This window comes from Epinephelus lanceolatus, chromosome 15, assembly GCF_041903045.1.
Source record: "Epinephelus lanceolatus isolate andai-2023 chromosome 15, ASM4190304v1, whole genome shotgun sequence".
Classification (NCBI taxonomy): Eukaryota; Metazoa; Chordata; class Actinopteri; order Perciformes; family Serranidae; genus Epinephelus; species Epinephelus lanceolatus.
Window position 1 is genome coordinate 20,756,349 of NC_135748.1, and position 21,593 is coordinate 20,777,941.

At 41.7% G+C, this 21,593-nt stretch overlaps 1 protein-coding gene across 2 annotated transcripts; it reads right to left on the reverse strand.

Moving 5' to 3' along the window:
- Nucleotides 1-426: 426 nt before the first annotated feature.
- On the reverse strand, nt 427-20,462 carry pgfb (placental growth factor b). Of its 2 annotated transcripts, XM_078175037.1 has the most exons (8): nt 19,825-20,462; nt 6,876-6,912; nt 3,519-3,581; nt 2,661-2,857; nt 2,488-2,567; nt 2,086-2,115; nt 1,915-1,977; nt 427-1,819 (listed from the first exon to the last, which is right to left on the reverse strand). In XM_078175037.1, the coding sequence occupies exons 1-8, from the start codon at nt 19,885-19,887 to the stop codon at nt 1,798-1,800; spliced, it is 555 nt and encodes a 184-aa protein (XP_078031163.1). In that variant the 5' UTR covers nt 19,888-20,462; the 3' UTR covers nt 427-1,797. The 2 variants fall into 2 exon arrangements, with proteins under 2 accessions (XP_078031163.1, XP_033499476.1); XM_033643585.2 differs by lacking the exon at nt 3,519-3,581 and having other exon boundaries at nt 19,825-20,458.
- Nucleotides 20,463-21,593: the final 1,131 nt, after the last annotated feature.

Here is a 21,593-nt window from a genome sequence, read left to right on the forward strand (position 1 = left end):
CTGAATATATTAAACTGTGTGGACCTTGAACTAATGAGGAGAAATCTGGCTGGAGCAGTTGGGAACCACTGCTCTAGAACATCTTCCACCATTCAATGTCAGTGGAGCAGCTCCACATGTATACCCTATGAGATCACAGATTTGAGTTTAAGCACTCTAGCTTTGGATTTGGGAAAGAGTTGTTCATTTTTACCAGCATTTTTGGACTGTCTTAGGCCATCGGAATAACACAAATTAATTTTGAAGAAAGGTGTAGTTGTCCTTTAATTCTTTCTACACTTCTACTATAAATAATACTTGTATTTTATAAAACATTTATAATTTCATAGTACACTATTGTTTGTGAGGATGAGAATGAGAAATGAAATTAGTCATCAGTATGGGTTAGTCTGTATTGAATAAAATAAATCACACAAGAAAAGAAGCTGACAACCATAACAATTTTATTACAAAATAAATATTTAAATGAAATAAAAATACTAACACAGTAGAAATGTTACTTTGCTCCTTTTCATAGAGATTTTCTTTGTGTAGTACATGAAAAAAAAACAACAACAACAAAAGAACATTCCTTAACTACAATCCCTTCCTTACTGCAGTGTTTCCAAAAACAGACCAAGGACGACCCGTGTGGTGTGGGCTTCTGGGAGTCCTCTGTCACCAAGGTGGACACACGTGTGCTGTTTAACAACACAAAGCCCAGAAATGCTTTTATATCTCTGAGAAACTTGCAATCACAGTAAAATAAGAAGAGAATAATTGCAACTGATACTCTAGTAGGCACCGATGCCGAATGAGTACTGCTTGAGCATATTGATTAAAGTAGTATTAATCTGCTCGTGCTGGTGTCCCTTCTGCAGCCCACGACACACGTCCTGGTGTGATTTGAAATAAACTGGTGTTATCTGATGTGATCCAACCCCCCAAAACAATAAAGAAAGAGATAGATTTCAAAGAACAATTTAGATTTTTGACAGTTTGATATATCATATGCTTAATCTTCTGTGGACGTGTCTTCAGTTGATAGATTTTCTGATAAATATTGCTCTTATTTATGTCTGAATTGACAGTAAAACACTTCATACCCATGACTGGCCACATGGCACTAGAGAGGGAGAGGATTTATAAGTGACATGTATAAGATTCTAATAAGCTGATGTAGTAATTGTGACTGACAACACTGTCATACGTCCATACATTTGTGTAGAGCAGCTTTGAACACTGTTTCCACAAACACTAGAGGGAGACATTTCATTATTACATGTACACAGCAGCTGCACACTCAGTCCAACACACGCTGCTGTGACAAGTCAAGGCTTCTTGGATAATATTAACAAAAGATGACAAACTTTTTAAAGGTTGCTAGTCCAAATATATTCAGCTGTATCAATAAATATAGATTTTAAACAAATGTAACCACCTATAAATACCACAGAAATGACCAAATTAACAATAAGTGATACAGTAATAACTGGTATAAAAGAGAAGGCGTCATCGGTCTGTTTGGTTCAACATTGCACTGGCTCCCAGGGATGTCCATTGTGTCAGGTGTGTAACACCAGTGTTTCCACCAATCAGAACACACTTCCTGTTGAAACTTGTCATTGCAAACGCTCTGCCCATCAGCAGGAGGGCAGGTCAGCAAAACAACCCAGCTGTTTGAGTCTCTGGCTGCAGACACAGTATTGAAAGATGAGCGGAGGAGACTCTGGATGCTGTCGCTGGGTTGGAAATAAACAGTGAGCCACACTGCAACGGGGGTGGGGTGGGGGGGGGGGGGTTGGGCCGCCACTGCAGTTACCTGCGAGGGTTCTGGCACCTGAAAACACACGACATAATAATAATGCCTCTTTAATCCTGTTATTGACAATTGGAGATAATTTGAATGTCATTCATGTAAGATTGCGCCATCACCTGTCACATTCTTTTGGTTTTTGTCTGTCCTTTCTCTTCCTTCCTCTTCCTCTTTGCCTTTTCCTATAAGGGGAACAAAATAGCCAATAAGCCTCCATTCTCTCAGAGAGAAAATTATGTTTCTCATCAACATCTCAAAACTGATGTTATAGCAATTATTCATGTTCTTACCTTTCAACCTTTGCAACAGGTTTCCTGACTCTGAGGAACAAATCAATAAATTAGAAAGAACATCCAGGTGCAATATCATTTGATAGTCATTGTAAGTATTTGCCAACCCTGTCTCCTAGAAATGACGTTTATGTGCTACTAATCTGTTTTGGCAAATACATGTTGTGGGAGACATAATTGCTGGATTATGTTCACTTTTAGTCTAGACTTTTTGCAGATATGTTCAGTGGGAACATTTTGCAATTTGGCGGTAACATTTATCAGAAGTGTTTCCTAATTATGTTGATAAAAATGTACCTCAGATAACACTCATTTGCTGTTATAAATTAGTAGGATATAAATGTAATTTCTGGGTAGGAAGGGTTGTTATTGGCATAACAAAATTATGACTTGTTTTCTTACCTACATTCACATGTCTGATGCTCCACAAACGTCATCTCAACATATTCTTTACCCGGCTCTGATGGCCTGATTTTCAACAGCTGAGGGATGAAACCAGTTCAGATTACAGATAGAAGCAATCACAGCACATGCAGTAATGGATCACACAAGTGTAACAGCGACCCTTGTCTTACCTGCATGGTGACGTTTGTGGTTTGGGTGGGATGGCACTCCAGGTTTTCGTCCCCGCAGCAACCTGCACACCTCACCAGCGGCACACAGGCGGGGCTGTAGATGTGCTCCACCTCTGTCGGGTACTCCTGCACCACTTCCACCAGCTTCTCAATGGTCCGGCAGAAGCTGCGACCCCACACTTCTTGGAACATCAACACTGTGGGTGAGAGTGGGAAGCTGAGTATGATAAATTCATATTTGCATTGTGCTCTGTCCACCTATCTTTCTAGCTTACATTCACAGTGCAGGGTGCAGCCAACATCCACCTTATTTGAGCTTGTGTGTGATGCTTAATTAAGAAAAATTACTTCTTGATTTAAACTGCAGTGTTAAAGGAGCTGTATGCAACATGCAAAGCATATCTATGATTAGTCTGGAGTAGTTCTCAACATGGAGGTGGCTGAGCTGGTGCCAAGCAGCTAATGTTGCTTGCTCAATAAAAAGCGCCATCAACTGCATAAGTGCTGACAGAGCTAATGGTTTTAATCTGGGGAAAGCTGCTGTAAGAGTGCCGGTGACTAGCTAGCCATTGGGATACACTCACAGGGACTCACATGCACTAACATGCATGCTCCGCCAGACCATCAACCACAACAATGAGCAGAAAAGCTCAGAATATATCACAATCAGAGGTGGTATGAATTTATTCTCTGCTCAGGACGCCATTACTCCACTATTTCTTTACACAGCAAATAGAAGTTTGCAGCTATATCAATTCTCTGAATGTGTACAGAAACATAAAACCAGTTGCAATATGCCAGTGTGTATCCTGTTTTCATTTTGCAGTAAAATGTTTGTGTAATGTACAGAACACTTTCCTGTGGGAGTATATGTGTGAAAGAGTCCCAGTTGCACAGTCTGTGGGGGAGGAACAGGGATGACTACGGCCGAACAAACAGAGAAAGAAGAGAAAACAAACATTGGAAACATGGCCATGAACAAAACCCTGCTAGAGCTGGAGCTGAGTCGCCCCGCAGGCACTTCTGGGACTGCTCTGACCTCGGGGGTCACCGAATGGAGCCTGACACTACAACAGCTGTTTATAAAAGCAGACAGGCTGGGAGGAGACGGCTGGGGAAGCATCTACGGTAGAAGGATGAGGCCATGAACTATAATGTTGTACAGCACAAAGGGCCGGTTCATTGGGCAGCTACAGCTTTTGAGCTTACAGTATACCTGCTGCTGATTTGACCCTTTTTTGATATAAGTCCTCTAACCCATCTGGCTGCAGGTTCTACAAGACTTTAATGTTTGATTTAGCAACATTAATTTACGGTGAAGTGTGAGTGGGAGTAGATTTAGGGAGAGAAAGTAAGCAGTAATGAGTAATCCCTGCTGGCCCCGACATGTCCTTCGACCATCTAAATTCAAATCAAACTCATTGACTAACTTACAAGACTAAAGATGTCGATGTTCATATTTCTCAACAGTGCATGACAAACACAGAATGAATGAACACACCTCTGTTCAAAGGTATTTTGTCGGAGCTGGCATCCATTCATGTGGTTTGCATCAGACTCTGGCTTCTACCATAAACAAAATAGTTGGAACTGCTTTTAGTCAGAGGTGGGACCAAGTCATTGTTTTGCAAGTCACAACTAAGTCTCAAGTCTTTGCACTCTTGTCCATAGTCAAGACTGACAAGTCCCAAGTCCTAAACATTGGGTTCCATGTCCTAAACATGGGCTCTTAACCAGTGGTGTAGTGGTACTTGATGAGGTGGGTGTATTGCTAGGTACATAGGTTACCGATGAGGAAGTAGGCATACTCTCCTTTATATTACAATGGCTTTTTACCCGATAGGTGGGTATACTGTAACTGGATAGAAAAAGAAGTGGGTATACCCCGTATACCTGAGTATACCCTCCACTACACCACTGCTCTTAACCAAATGTGATGCTGCTTTAACAACAGTGTAATATATTACGTTATCAAAAATCATGAATACTTTGTAAAAATTAAATATACAGTACAGGCCAAAAGTTTGGACACACCTTCTCATTCAATGCGTTTTCTTTATTTTCATGACTATTTACATTGTAGATTCTCACTGAAGGCATCAAAACTATGAATGAACACATGTGGAGTTATGTACTTAACAAAAAAAGGTGAAATAACTGAAAACATGTTTTATATTCTAGTTTCTTCAAAATAGCCACCCTTTGCTCTGATTACTGCTTTGCACACTCTTGGCATTCTCTCAATGAGCTTCAAGAGGTAGTCACCTGAAATGGTTTCCAACAGTCTTGAAGGAGTTCCCAGAGGTGTTTAGCACTTGTTGGCCCCTTTGCCTTCACTCTGCGGTCCAGCTCACCCCAAACCATCTCGATTGGGTTCAGGTCCGGTGACTGTGGAGGCCAGGTCATCTGCCGCAGCACTCCATCACTCTCCTTCTTGGTCAAATAGCCCTTACACAGCCTGGAGGTGTGTTTGGGGTCATTGTCCTGTTGAAAAATAAATGATCGTCCAACTAAACGCAAACCGGATGGGATGGCATGTCGCTGCAGGATGCTGTGGTAGCCATGCTGGTTCAGTGTGCCTTCAGTTTTGAATAAATCCCTAACAGTGTCACCAGCAAAACACCCCCACACCATCACACCTCCTCCTCCATGCTTCACAGTGGGAACCAGGCATGTGGAATCCATCCGTTCACCTTTTCTGCATCTCACAAAGACACAGCGGTTGGAACCAAAGATCTCAAATTTGGACTCATCAGACCAAAGCACAGATTTCCACTGGTCTAATGTCCATTCCTTGTGTTTCTTGGCCCAAACAAATCTCTTCTGCTTGTTGCCTCTCCTTAGCAGTGGTTTCCTAGCAGCTATTTGACCATGAAGGCCTGATTCGCGCAGTCTCCTCTTAACAGTTGTTCTAGAGATGGGTCTGCTGCTAGAACTCTGTGTGGCATTCATCTGGTCTCTGATCTGAGCTGCTGTTAACTTGCCATTTCTGAGGCTGGTGACTCGGATGAACTTATCCTCAGAAGCAGAGGTGACTCTTGGTCTTCCTTTCCTGGGTCGGTCCTCATGTGTGCCAGTTTCGTTGTAGCGCTTGATGGTTTTTGCGACTCCACTTGGGGACACATTTAAAGTTTTTGCAATTTTCCGGACTGACTGACCTTCATTTCTTAAAGTAATGATGGCCACTCGTTTTTCTTTAGTTAGCTGATTGGTTCTTGCCATAATATGAATTTTAACAGTTGTCCAATAGGGCTGTCGGCTGTGTATTAACCTGACTTCTGCACAACACAACTGATGGTCCCAACCCCATTGATAAAGCAAGAAATTCCACTAATTAACCCTGATAAGGCACACCTGTGAAGTGGAAACCATTTCAGGTGACTACCTCTTGAAGCTCATGGAGAGAATGCCAAGAGTGTGCAAAGCAGTAATCAGAGCAAAGGGTGGCTATTTTGAAGAAACTAGAATATAAAACATGTTTTCAGTTATTTCACCTTTTTTTGTTAAGTACATAACTCCACATGTGTTCATTCATAGTTTTAATGCCTTCAGTGAGAATCTACAATGTAAATAGTCATGAAAATAAAGAAAACGCATTGAATGATAAGGTGTGTCCAAACTTTTGGCCTGTACTGTATGTGAAAACAAGTTTGTTGGAAGTTGTTGCTTCTGTAATTTTCGATTTTGTACATTAACAAAATTACCTTTAGTATCATTTTTATTCCAGCAGGTCCTCAGTAACGTGAAGTCACTGAGGGCCTGAGGGCTGAACAAAGTTGACAGCATCCAGTCGAAGTGGTTCAAACAAAGTGGATCACCTGGGAAATTAAGTGTCGGCTTGCTGGGATTTAATAATGCTAATGTTGGTTGAGTAGGGAAATGAAGGGAAATGAATTGGGGCACACTTTTTAAATAACATACTTATTAATTGTGGGGCTTGGGGGAAGGTATCAATTATATTTTCAGCTCAAAAGGCTCAAGTCTGACTGCCGTCATAAGTCATTGGTGTTAAAGTCTTTCATTGTGTCATGTCATCAAATATGTGACTCAAGTCTGATTCAAGTCCAAGTCATGTGGCTCCAGTCCACACCTCTGCTTTAGTCATTTACTCTTGTTGACTCTCTTGCTATAAAATATGGTATCATAAGGAACTACCCCCTCATCACTCACAGAAGATTTAAGAAATAAATGCATGAAACATGCTGGAATCCTTACCTTCAGTTGTATTGGTTATGCTTGCCACGGGAAGACTCTGCAAAACAGAAAGAAATATGTGGATTATTTTTTCAGGTTTACTGCAACTACATAGCATAGTGTAAAACCCTTAATCATTTTAGTGCATCCAATTCAAATGGTTCACACGTTAATAATGGCAAACACATATAAAATAACATGCACCAGCCTTACAGTTAAATACCAATATCTATAGGTGTACATTTCAGGGGGGCGCAGGGGACACGTACACCTCAGTATTGAGAGCATGTGCATTTGTTTCCCTCAATAAAAGCATGAAAGTAGCAGAGCAGTTTTATTTCTTACAAAATAAAGACCGATGCAGAAAAAGCACAAACTGGTGCACAAGAATTCACCAGAATGCAGGATATTAAGGTGGATGATGATCAACTTTTTTTGGCAGAGAACCTCCAAACCAGCTGTTTCATATGTGTACCCCTCCAATGTTAAAAATAAAATAAAATAAACCTATGCCATTGCCATTATCAGGCCCACTTTGTCCCCTTGTGGTGGTTGCTGGAATTGCGGTGAAATACAGCGGATTATCGACACCTTTTTTTCCCATCCTGTAGTGGAAAAGTCTCTCCGCCGAGCAGCAGATCCAGTCTCTCATATATATCACGTTCCTCTATGTGCCCAACTGTTTAGGTTCAAAACCTGTTTCCTGTGGTGTAAGACTCAGCTCTCTATTTATTTTCCCATTGATGGTTTCCCCCTCTGTCTTGATTTTTTCCCATCATCCCATGATAAACAGAGTGCATTTCTCATTCGCCTGGGAAAACACAAAACCTCTACTTGACTCCATCTCAGGAAGGGAAATCTAACGTTTGATAAAATACCCTCCAGCAGAAGAGCCGGACCGGCGACAGACAACCTGCTTCCGCAGTCTCCCCTCATCACTGGTGTTACATTACAGTTTTTGTGTAACACACACACCTGATGACATTTATACTGTAACACTGTCTGCGCACACAGTGATTGTGAGATTAACTGAAAGTGCTGGACTGAACGTTGTTATATAATAGCAAGCAGACAGACAAGGACTTTTCCCAAATGCACCAATAAAGGACTGTTGCTTTTTACACCATCTGTCTGTCGCTAAAATACATCTACTTCCTGTTATGGACCAAAATGAGTTTGAGGGTGAGGATAGCATCTGTCAGCACAGTGCTACACTCTTTTTCCAAACAATGTGATTAAAGAGGAATGTCCTGCTTTGATGATGATGATGCATTCACACTCACACAAACATTTCAAAGCGTCTTGTAAAACTGTCACTGAGATAAGTGGCAAGGAAGACTCTATATTTGGGACAGATCTGTTTTCTCCATAACAGAACATACTGTACGACAATAGATGCACAAGAACTTCCAGTCAACCACTTAGGTGCAGTCCTCCCCGCATTAGGCAATCTGTTTAAGCATCTCCCTTTGAGTGGCTGGTGGTCATCTGAATGTACAGCTGTTCCTGAGACAGAAGAGCTGTTCTATAGAGCAGCGTTCATTGAACTGTGTCGGCTTTACAACAGCACCACGGGATAAGCTCCGCTAGCAGAAAGCTGCTTCATTCACAGCATGGGAAAGTCACAGTTCAGTTTAAGTTATTGTTAAAAGTCACTTCTCTGCGGGCATTGATTATATTTTTTTCATCCTCTCTCTAGCAATGCCAGGCTTATGAAATAAATCCTTTTTCCAGTTTTAATTGGCATATGATTTGCACTCTCTCTTCTTTGCCATTGCTGCTCCATATCACAAGGGCTTTTTGGCTCGGGCCTCTCAGTGGCTGCTCAGAATGTAGTAAGGTGGAGAGGATTTTCTGACCTTGGTCATGGGTTAAGCCTTCATGTGGCGAGGAAGCATCGTTGGCACCTCCTGTGGTTGAGAACAGAGGAGTGAGCTGCCCACGAGAAACTGCCAGATTATAAAAGGCTGCATGAAGATCCTCACGTAGCCATTCCTTTCTCTTTGTGCACTTACAGTAATACTCTGTGATTAATGTGGACTGGGAGGTAATTCAGCACTGGTGGGAAGGGAGAACCACTTTACATCAATAAATGTGTATAAACTTGTCTAATAAATCACAGACTCTTCCTGAATGGTTGTGAGTAGGTTTCTTTCACTTCATTCCCTGATGACCTTTTTTACTGAGTTTTTACTCTCACAGTGTTGTGTGTCATTTTCATTTATTGTTTTCATAGTTTGGGTGTTAAGACCGCTGAGAGTTAACTGTGATTAAAGGTTATACAAATAAACTTCACTTGACCTGACTATAAATTTTTCTACACTTGGCTAATAAAGGAATTCCTCTACTTTGTGTCCTCTGCAGTGCATTTACAACATGTGGGATTTGGGAAATACAAAACCTGCTGCATTTAAAAGCTGCATTCCAATCTTGACTAAAAACAATAACAACAACAACAACAAAAGAAAACTAGAGAACTTTTCCCTACTTCCATCCCAGACATGTAAACACCTGACAAAGCACTTGCAACCACTTTTGTGGTAGTTTCCTGCGGCAATACGTGTTGTCAGGAGTGCATTTTGCAATGATGACACACACACACATACACAAGCTAAAGCAATACCAGCCGCTGGCACGTAGTCCTGACGTTGTTCTGACATTGTTCTAGCGTTGTTCAGGCTGGTAAAGATCCCTTTTTCATATTTCACAGGAGGACAAATACCTCCCTGTGTTAAGTTTTGCAGGCTTGATGTAATGTACAATCTTATACACAATATAGTGTTGTTGATGCTAGATTAAACATCAAAGGCGTAAACTGGTCAATATTGATCTATGTCAAAATTGTTACATAATCACTAGCCTGCAACTCACAACTGCTTTCAATTTTAAATAATATGTGAGTTACTTTTTTTAATAAACTGCAGGATCATTTATTTTAAAATGCCATAAAAATGAAAAATGCACTAACATTGCCCAGAACAACAACATCATAAACAATCATTTGCCTTCAATTTATGATATGAACTGGGAAAGGAAAGACTGCATATCAAGATTGTTGCTGATTTATTGTCTCGTTGTTTCAGTACTAAACAGCCCTTGAGCCAGAGAACTTCTGTGAAGAAGCTACCACTGGATAATTAACATGGTGGATATCAGGGTCGTGCTCGACCAGCCCACTCTTATCCCATAGTTGTGCAAGTTGTTGTCAACTCTTTTGCCAAGCAGCACAGTGTATCTCGTGCTTTTAACTGGGTTGTGTTGCAGATTTAGGGGGACATAGTTTGAGCAAGAGGTCAAATTAAGACGAGTATAACATCTATACGCAGTTAGAAATGAAACTGTGCCATTTAGCATTTAAGGGTTTGCATGCTTGATTGCAAAGCTGCTGTAAAAACTAGTCTCTTGTGTTTGTGAAGTCTCTGGTGAAAGTTTGCAAGCTGCTGGCTGAGAGTTCACTCCGTCCTCTGGGTCAGATCAGAGGACCTGTTGTGTCCCTGGGCTGCTGCTGTCAGGCCACAGAGGCTCGGGGCCTCATTACTCTCCGCTCCCACACAGCTGAACTGCGTCATCTTTAACCTCTTCACTTAACTCCATCTGTCAGAGGAAGGGCAGCGTGCGTAGGGAGCAAAAGCAAAACATGATGGGGATCCAGCATAATGGTCATGAAAGATTTTTCAACTCTGAGGGTCAAGCTGGGGAGAGAGGGGTGATGGGCAGTTCCACAGCAGGTACTGTGGCCACTAGCCAAGGGGATCTGGACACCAGCCAACATATTCCACAGTGTGTTTCCGAAAGAGAAACGAAGATGACTTACAGATGAAGTAAAGTAAGGAAAATCTCTTTGCTAGTTAAAGAAGTCGACGTAAACTCTGGAGAAACATAGTTGTTATGATTATTTAGTGTCATTCATAGTTACTCACACACACAGTAGGTGGTTTGCGCTGACTGCCAAACCAAAGCACTGTCTTTCACCAGAGTTACAGACAGCACCTTTAAGCCTAAATAGATTCTCAGTGATTTATTATTCTGGGGAACTTTCTCCTGGGTGACTGGGCAGGGAAATTACAAAGATCTGGAATGAGTCATCTTAAGTTTCTCTTCTCCTATGAATTGCAAAACAGTGGCAGTAAGAGTGAGCCATGTTTTGTTTCCTGGTCATATGAAATGAAAGGAAGTGTAAGACATGATCAAGCAATAGCAAATATCACAGTGGCACTCTTTCATTGTAGTTTGAATCCAGGGGAAATGCAAAAATAGTACACACACTGGTACAAAATGTAATTTTGCATTAGAAATATGTTTTTCATTAATATATTGTGAATATAGGCATAAAAGTGGAGTATCATAAAAGATTTTTGATCAGGCAATGATAAAAAACACTATCCAGCTTACTTGTAATGTAAGTCTACGGTGTTGGTTGGCAGCGTGACTGGCAGTTGGCAGTCTGCTATCCACAAAGTGGGAAATCATAAAAGACACTAAATTAGCTTTTTATGATGATGACAGGCTTGCTGGGTCATACCTCTTGCGGTTGACACATTGCCAAAAATGTTTAGAGTACTCTGCTCACAGCGGAGTAAAATCAAGTTTGTATTTTCACCCATTAAATCAACTCCAGTTCTTTTGGTTGAATGGCGGCTTCACAAGAACTTCCCCATATTTGGCATAGAGGAGAGGAATTTCAGTTTCAAATCCTTATTGGTAGAGGGGGAAAATTAGAACCATAAACATGTAATTGTCAACACTTAGCACACAAATATTATTCAGAGCAATACAAGGTGTCAGCTGATGCTCGTACCACTGTGGTACCAGTGAGTTGTGATGTTTTTATGGTCTTCTGACAAGGCTCCTTCATCATCTTTGACAAACAGCTTGCATGCTGATCACATCCAAGCTGAGTCAGCTGACTGAGAATTGAGAAACAGAATCTCTAGTAACAGGAAGCTACATGAGCTTTGGAAAAATGTCATAGTTTGAGAGTTTAAAAAATAAGGAGTATTATGTGCTTGGTTTAATTTGGACTTTTTTTGTGGAAAGTCCCTCTTTAATCTTTCTTAACTTGAGCAAATAATGATCCAAGCTACATTGGGCATCATGCCATTATTTACATTGCTTTCCAAAAGGATCTACTTTCAAACTTAACCTTATTCGGCAAGGGTGACAGTTTGGATAAACAGACCACAGATGAGATGCAGACTTGTGGTTTGGTAATCTCTGTCAACTAAATCTGCTTTTGAGCAGAGTTTGGTGATTTGCAGGATGCATGCAGAGGGAATGTTTTGCACACACAAAAAAAAACAGTAAAAGTTGGCAAACATCCCAGTTGTAACTCAGACAAGTAAAGCACCTGCATCTCCAATTCACTGAAAACATATAGGCCAAGAGGAACTGTGTCCTAAATTTTGGCTCGAATGCAGCTTGACTCTGAACACGAGACCACACAGGACAGAGAGCACCAAAGCAGAACAAGTGAATACAAACACAGAGACGGCTAGACGAGTGAGAAACAGAGCGACCTCCCTGCCTCACTGATCGTCCTCATCCATCCTTTATCGAGGACCAGATTCCACATCATCAACACCATGACCGCCACATTAATTCTCAGGCCCCTCGCGGAGCCCTGCAGGTCACTGTATCTATTCTCCGCCACTACAGAAGAAAGCCAGCTTCTGTTGTGTATACACAGGGTTGGGTGAAACTACAATGACAGCAATGCCATTACAGGTCTGACAGTATCCAGCTGGGTCTCTAGGGTGGTCAGGTCAGGGCTTGTGATCATAGAGTGCTGCCAAAACACCAACAAACTTAAACAAAATATGTGGAAACTGTGCTACAACACTTTTTCAATTAATCTGGGTTAATGGAGCCTTCCAAAACCACAGTTATTCCACAGTTTAAACACACTTTCAGTTAGTGTGTCATGCAGATTTAAAGCCACAAAGTAAATATACAAATGTATTACTGTACGATTTTGAAACAACCAAAACCTCACCATTAGTTTGTAACTATAAGGAATCAAAAAATGATAAAAGACGAGAAGACTGACATCACCTTAACATCTGTCTGATGAATATGAAGCTGGAGCCAGTAGATAGTTTTGTTTAGTTTAATTTAGCTTAGTGTAACAGCTGGAAACAGCCTGCCCCAGTTCCAAAATCCACCTACCAGCACCTCTACAGCTCATTAATGGACATGTTACATCTTGTTCCTTTAATCTGTATAAACCAGTGTGTAATAATGGTTTTATGGGGGTTCAAATCCAGTACTATTTCTTGCGCCTGGCTAAAAAATAGCTTGGTATACTGTAAAATAAAAACATTTTTACGCTTCAGTGTTTGTACAGATTAGAGGCTAGTCTTATGCTAACACGTGCAAATTGTCTCTTTGCTCTATAGCTTATTTAAAGGTCTAGTGTGTCAAAGTTAATGGCATCTAATGGCTACAGAACTGAAACCAAAATGGCCTCAGAGCCACTGTTTGGTTTGTCCATTCTGGGCTACAGTATAACAACATGGCGGACTCCATGAAAGGGAACCAACCCCAAAGGAACAGTGCTTGACTTTGAAGACAATTTTACATAGTGGCCAAACGATGGAATTACAACATCTGGATTCGTCATGTGATGCCATGGTTACAAAAGACTTTTTCCCATAGACTTACATTGTGCTAGCCTGGTTCCAGACCACAGACCCCGCCCACTCAACTGAGTAGGCTTGCATCTCTGGTCTGGCATACTTCAATGAATTTGCGATTTATCTCGTCCAAACGCTGGACGGACCAATGAACGCCGGGGGTGGGGGCGGGTCTAGCGATTAGCCAATCAGCGCCACGCTGATGTCAAGCTGTACGCCGGTGGGTAACTGGTGAGGATAGCAACAATGGCGACCGCTACAGATCCTGCAGACCACATTAACGATGCTCTCGAGGTATTTCGCCACTACTCGTGTTAATGGAGGACCAAATTAAGGAAGCTGCTAAACTGGATTTAACGGGGATGCAGCTGGGCGTGCACGATGACGGAGACATTTTAAACGGGCAATGCTCGCTTGTTTTCGGCACCCCCGAGGCATGGATACTAATGACGTCAGATTCTGGGTGAGTCGTTGATCTCTACTGATTGGTTAGGGAAAAAATCAAATTCCCTCCCCCTTGTAAATCGCCTTCAATGGAAGCCATGTCAGACTGAAGGTTCTGGGAGCTTCAGTCTGACACTCAGGCTAACATTGTGCAAGAGACAGCTGTAAATCAGCGGCTACATTTTTTTGGTCTTCACGACAATGCTAGCGAAATGACTTGTTTCAGTATCGAGATTTAATAAATTTGGTCCAATAACATTTCCAGAATGTAGAAGAGCCACATGATGACTTGTTTTATCCCCACTAAAGTTAGCTGAGCACTAAACCGGAAGTTAGCCGCTTGGCTGGCAGACGTTAGCCATTTGGCCACCTAAAGTGCGCTTGCTAAATGAGCCCCACTGTGCTGTAGATTCGGGTCTTTTCATACAGTGGAAATAGAGCTTTTTTGGCTTCATGTACCACTGAGCAATTTTTGTAGGAATGAACGGGGTCCCGCCTGAAAGGCTGTATCCAGTGGTCTTTATACATCCACGAAGAGGACCTGCTCCATACATTGATATAAATGGCTCATTCTGAGGTAACGAAAACACAATTCCTATTTTTGTGTGATTATGAAATCATGAAAACATGGTTACAAAAATTATAAACCTTTTTGCACCTTTATGCACAAATATGAGAGTAGTATTGATCTTCTATGTGTACCATCTACCTCTCAGCAAGAAGGCGAATATTAAGTTCCTTCATCAAGATAAAGGTAATTATATCATTTAATATAATAATTTTGTCTTCTGCTGTGAGTTTGGAAACATTACAAGCGATCATGTTTTCTCTGAGTTGTCTAATTTTTTAAACAACAACAACGACACTAAAATTAGGTCGTGACAAGGCAGAGGTAAAGTCCATATAAATGTTGATTTAGATAAACACCATTTCCTCAGTATAAGTCCATTAATGCATGCACAAATGTCCCCCTGAAGACACACACAGGACCACTGTGTAAACCATGCACGGTGTCCGTACACACACACATACACAGACACACACACGACACAGGTCTTGAGATAAGGCTGACTGGTGGTAATTGTGGTCTCTATTACAGTAAACGCTGTTCTCCCTGTGTAAACCACAGTAAATTACATCCAGATGGGAGATTAAAGCTCGCTGTGTAGACGGCTGCCTGGAGCGCCACCGCTCCTCCTCCTCCGCAGGAGGAAGGAGAAATCCATATTTCCTGATTGCAATTGCGGCCCTCCCTTGGGCCGGGACATTACAACTAGAGAGAAATACAACAACAGTCAGCAGGTCACTGCCACTGCAGACATCTGAACTACAAAGATGTGCAAACGTACAAGAGCCAAGGACACAGGGAGAAGGGAGAACCCAATCTTTTAATTTTTGATTGTCAATAACTGAGCTGCATCTTCACCACAATTGTCGCTGTTTGATTCCAAGAAACTGGAACCTTCTGTTTACTGATGATGTTTTAGGAAATGTTTTGCTGATGAAACCGTATCGTAACTCCTGGAAATATGACATCATGCAATCTACATTTGGCTAGTTATGAACAAAAATAGGAAAAACACATGACGATCACAAACACAGAAACATGTGTGCAATGCAGATGGTCAGACTCAAATATTGTTTTGCAGCAAGTGGTGGCGTAAAGGAAGCACCTGTGCAACGTCATGTCCTCACACACAGACACACAAGAAGAGGCTGAGGCTCACTGGCTTCCTTTTTTTTTGCGAAGAGACATCAGGAACATGCCTCACTGATGAAGTGATGAGTCTCACTGTCTGGCAAAGTCAAATAAGTTAGGCAAGACGTTTTCCTGTTTCAGGTTTCCATGGTTTTATCCAACAAAAATGCTGTATTTAGAAATAGACACGTGCAAAGAGTTTCATAATCTCATATGAAAAAGGCTTCTCAATCTCATCCTTCACAGATTTACTTGATATAACAAAAATGTGTCCAAATCCCCAGCACTCAGCTGTTTTCCTCTGGAAACTCTGACTAATGTCAGTCAGGTTTGGTTGTGTTGATGCAAGAATTTACCTGCATTCATCACTATGACAATAAGGAGGAGGTATTGTACACACTATGTTCTATTACATTTTTTTTATGATGTGGGGGAGAATGCCAAGTGGGCAGGAGGCAACAGGTACTGCAGATTTAGGCAAAGCTCTTTCAATCTGCCAAGTGAAGTACAGGCAGGAACTGAGCAGCGATAGCCTTTACACGGGACTGTAGTTTAAACACACACACACACACACACACACACACACACACTATACATACAGAGACAGAGCACAATTAAATCCCGCCCCCATCGCAGAATAAACAATTAATTTCACTCCACTGACTTTGTATTGCCTGAACATGCTTCCTTCTCACTTATATGTGCTAGCAAACAACAGAAAAAAGCCTAAAAGTGGCTGTGTGGTGGGATGCACTACCAACAGGGTAAAGAACCCAGAACTAAGTTCTTCATAAACTGCCAAACCAAAAAACTGAGCCTTTAAGAAGACCAAAGTGGATACAGACGTGCAGCACCAGCAAGAAGAATTATAAAACTGTGGGATCCTGACACTGTGCAGCAAGCATTGGGGTTGGAGTTAATTAAGTTATATAAGGTCTGGTTTTGATCTTTGTTTGGTTAAATGACAATCTTAGCTGGTGATTTGATCAAATCGTTTTAAATATTTTACTTCTGGCCTTCCAGTGCGATCATTTCCCCATGAAAACAAGGTAAAGAGAAGGGACACTGAGACAGACTGACAATATTTAGTTTGTCAAAATACCTTTTCCTCTCTGGTGGACATAAGGAGCTATAATAATCCTTAAATATGCTGAAATCTTATATTTTTAGGAACAAACAAACACTTTGTTACAGTTTCAGCCCTTGGTTGCATATTGTGGTGCCGTTTTTTCCCCCCCCTGTGGTGGGCGTGGTTTTCAGAATATGACGCATTGTACTCTGTCTCTATTTAGTATGTGACTTATACACACAGGAAGTAGCAATAACACACTGAACAGGAGAGAGGAGAGTGTCGAGGAACAAAATAACCGGTGCACGGCATTGGTAACTAAGTGACTGAGAGGTCACCATTGTTCCAAAGGGAAACCCAGGTGCTTCCACACGCTATCATGAGCCATGACTGCCACCAGGACTGTCTCTGACAGAGAGCACACATGACTTGAAATCACAGGACCTGGGACAACATTAATTCTATCAGTTGTTTCAGCAATTTTGATGCTAACTGTTGTACTTTATGTTTTCATCAGCACTGATTCAGATTTTTAATTTGCATACTCAGCTGTAACCATTTCCTCATGTATATGCCTGTGCTCCACCTTTACACTGACCCTAACTTATCTCCACCTAATTACAACACCAGCGGCTTATTGCTTGTCTTCTTGCTTGAACATGCTGGTAAAGAAAAGATTCAAAGGGTAAAGTAAATATGAAAAAACTATTGATGGCTCATTTCTACAATGGACATTTATGTAACACAAGAATACTTTAATTTTTTTGGACATTTGTCAAAACATTGTTTGTCTTTGTATAAATACTATAACTTGAAAATTGGACCTCTCCCGGCCTTTAAAAATGACTCAGAACAGCAGGTAAAAAATCACTCTTTGGTTTATCTGGTAATAAACTTTAAGAAGACTGATGAAAAAGACATGAAGATATGAGAAGAAAAGACCTAAAGGGCCACAATAAACATCCCACTTGTTTCATCGAACATATTTAAATGACAGACCTTTGATTAAAAGTGACTACATTTCTACCACACACACACACACACACACACACACACACACACACTCACACTGAGCTATGCTGTAAACCCCTGGTAGTAAAGCAAAATCATAAGCACATGCAGTTAACCCCACCCTCTCTCTTGGCCACTCTCTTAGCGGACATGAATGACTGCATGAGTCATGGGCTGCTGACTGCAACTCCAGCTGCGACAGTGATGAGAAATCCTCATTATCAATTAGTGGCACATATTTATGGACAGAGAGTCCCAAAGAGAGACATTTATAAATCACATTCCCAACCACATGGCCAATGTTTGCTTTTTCCACTTTGGTAGGCCAGACAGTTTACTGTGAGAGCTGGCAGGACGGACACCTACCAGAAGAGGCTCATTTTGTCACTGTGACTTGAATAGAGCTGCTAGTCGCTTGTGTGCTAAAAATGTGAAGTATTTAGCTCCTCAGACTTATTTATGGCTACATCTTTGGGCGCGTTTTTGCACTAAAGCAGAATACCCCCTCCTTTTTTTAACATAAAGGAATTAATGGCAACTGAAGTGTGAGAGAAGGGCCGGGACCTCAGAAATACCAAGCTCAGGTCTGTATGTTCTGACAGGTTGATGAATCTCAGAATTTAATGGTTTATATTTGCTGTCAGTCTTTTGGGCAGCAGGGGACCAGTTAACCTGCTTCATGTTGAGGGCCCTGGATTTTGTCACTCTTATTTTGACTGAGCACGCCATGAGCTGATTATGAGGATTAGTGGAGATGTGGTGATCCCATGCCTCTCCCACTCACTCTCAACTCAGCAACAGCTGCAAAGTCTCCGACTAGAGAATCTGGTGGGACATGGAGCTTTCTCCAAACTTGAAAGCCTTTCTTAGTATGAGTGTAATATATCTATATGGGCACTCGAGCCTGGCAAAAGGGAAACTGAAACCGTCTCACTTAGTTCAACAGGCGGCAGCAGTGTATGAATTGTGACGGGGGCAGTGAATGGACGGACACAACAATGGTCTGGTTTTGCATTAAACATGAGAGCCGCCAGAGATAGCTGCCAGCCCTCCGCCACCTCGGGAGGAAATCAGAGACTGAATGGGTTCAAGAGTCTGAGTTGGCACAAGTCCTGCACATCCTCTTACAAGTGTTTATACACAGGCCTTTTGAATGAGTTCTCACTCCAGTTTCAGCTCTGTCCTGATCTGGCACATTGTCATTTTAAGACTAAAAGGCAATGCCAGGCAACAGAGAACAGTACATCTTTGTACTACAGTAATCCCCTGCCAGCCTGACAGTGATATGACCGGCCTGAAATTAAGTTTCAATAGATATTTTTGCACACATACACACACACTGGCTTATCTTTATCATGGTGATTACTTACACTGCACGTACACATTTAAACATGCAGATATATGCTGAGATCAAACAAGATGGGAAGGGAAAAGCTGCAGGTGCAGATGAAAAGAAGAGAAACTGAAGACTGTAAAACTTTGTTGCCAGGTTTTACCTGATGCACTGCCAACAATTCCAGTCTGCCAGGCAAAGCAATGTGCCAACTCACCAGGATCTGTTTAAAGACCAGCTAGGCAAGGTATTGCCACTGAAATATTTATAGAAGACTGTTTTATTTTTAAGGAATTTCTCACCAACATATAAATCAGAGTGTTTCCTTTAAGGAAATGTATACTGAAAAAGAGAACATAGGCTACAGGGAATAATCCATGTCTGTGAAAAGTATGATGCGGCTGTAATTATAAGCTTAGAGAGCCCCGCCAGATAAAACAGTGAGTCACTTTACATCATGTGTTCCACAGGCAGAGAGTGATGCAGTTTGTCACGTTTCATCTTATGAATGAAGTGAGAAGAATGGCGCTCATTCAAAACCCGTAAAAAGGCGTCAAAGCGCAATGGATCATTATCACTTCATCAGCAACCATATTAAGCACTTCATATGCACAGTTTGGGCTGATAACAGACTTTAATAGGCTTTAATATTCTATCTAAATTATTACTTTGTCATTTTTATAGTAGACACATTGCACATACTCTAGGTGAGTCTAATTTTGAGTTAAAATGACAGACAATCCCACCTATCTTCTTGCTGCGCGTAAAGTTGTATGACTTACCTGTGCAGGTGAGAGCAGCAGATGAAGCGCCACCGCAGTCTGGATGACAAGACCGAGTTTCATTTCGCGATGTCTGCGAGTGGAGAGAGGGGGTTGATGGCTCCCGGCGCACACAATAAAACAATCCAACAAAAAATGTGCCAAACTGCTCAGAAAAAAAGAAAAAAAAATATGCTGACTGGGAATTTCCAACTCATCCGCTCCCGGTTCAGAGAATGAGTGCAGTCACGTAGCTCCCGCTGCCGCGTGTAACCTGATGAAATGGATTGTGCTTACCAATGGATAGAGGCCCCAGACGCGATCAGGAGCAGCTGGAGGGCAATAAAACAACAGGCTAATAAGAAAAGTTTTTGAATTCACATAAAAAAATAAACTGGATCAAAGCAGGAATCCTAAAACGCCTCTGCAGCATGAAGTGGCAGCCAGTTTAGGCAAAGCATATTCAGTGCACAAAGGAAAAAGAAAAAAGGGAGTCTCTTCAGTCCAAAAACGTGTGGTGGATCCGCTCCATGCGTCAAGTTGCAGCGACAGTTTCAGTTTTCAGTGCTGCTCTGAGCTCCGGTCTCGCCTCTAATTGCCCCCACACTACCTTTTCACTAGATGACCATTTAAATCTCCTCCCCTTCTCTGTCCTCCCCTCTGCTCTGCTTCATCTGTCCTCACACACTCACTGATGAGATTTTTCTTTACTGCCTCTTTAAGCTGCAATATGTAATGATAATTTATGTGATGCTGTAAATGGTTAGTGCAGGGATTGTGACACTGCTGCTGATGCTTTATTTCTCAATTCTAGACTATACACCCCAGGTGATTTACAGAGTATACACAGACTTGCTGAAAAGCTTCTTCTGAGGACTTTCTGTGGGGGCTACTCAGGCAAGGTAAACATTTAGAGATCTTTTGCAGTGGATGGTAGACTCGCTGCTGTTGTCCCAGGCTCCAGGATGCACAGAGATTTTCCTCTGAGGCTTTAGTGTTTGCAGAGACAGAAAGGGAGACTCCACTTGTGTTGACACATAGAGTTAATCTTTAGTGTGAGACTTCTGTGTTTGGAGAAAGCCTGGAACCAAAGGATTCCTTGTGGGCTTCCACACATTCCTTCAATAGTGCTGAATAGCTGCAGCGGCTCCTGCCATTGTACAGACCACACTCAGGAGTGTGGTGTTTCTAAACATCTCAGACACTTTAAGCAGGGTGAACCATCCCCCCATTACCATCATCCCGGACAGAACATCAGTAGGCGCAAACAAGCAGAGATTGTAAAAGACGTTTCTTCTAATTACACTGGGCAGTATCACAGTGCTGTTTTCCTAAATTGTATCTCTACATGGCGATGATGGATGCTCTTCGAAACCCAAGGAGAAGACAGAATGTAAGCAAAGTAAACTGTGGCTCTTTGGGGAGCTGGACTCTACAATTATTCTGTTCTAGCTCCTCTGACTTTGTCACTATCCACCCTGTTGCTGCAGTCTTGCAAGTGCAGATGGACCAAGAATTGCCAAGAAGCTGTTTCCTGACTTTTAGACTTTGGAATTAATACATCAACTTCAAGCAAAAGTAGGGCTACTCTGATGTAGACACATGTTTTGTATCAAATATTTTGAATAGAAGAGCTAAAGACCATGACATCTCCTCCCTGCCTACAGCAGCAGCACAGACTGTGTTTGCTCAGAGGACAAAGCCAGACTCCTACTGCTGCCTCGCCATCTGCCCAGTGATCTATCTGTGTTTTTAAAGGTGCACGAGCTGATAGGGCCTAATAAGATCAC

What these genes read in the sequence shown, in the direction of transcription:
- pgfb (XM_078175037.1), bottom strand. Translation starts at nt 19,887, where the DNA reads ATGAAACTCGGTCTTGTCATCCAGACTGCGGTGGCGCTTCATCTGCTG. An exon ending in TGCTGCTCTCACCTGCACAG is followed by an intron (nt 6,913 to 19,824) that starts GTAAGTCATACA and finishes TCTGTTTTGCAG; the next exon opens with AGTCTTCCCGTGGCAAGCAT. An exon ending in CCTGTTGCAAAGGTTGAAAG is followed by an intron (nt 1,978 to 2,085) that starts GTAAGAACATGA and finishes TTCCCCTTATAG; the next exon opens with GAAAAGGCAAAGAGGAAGAG.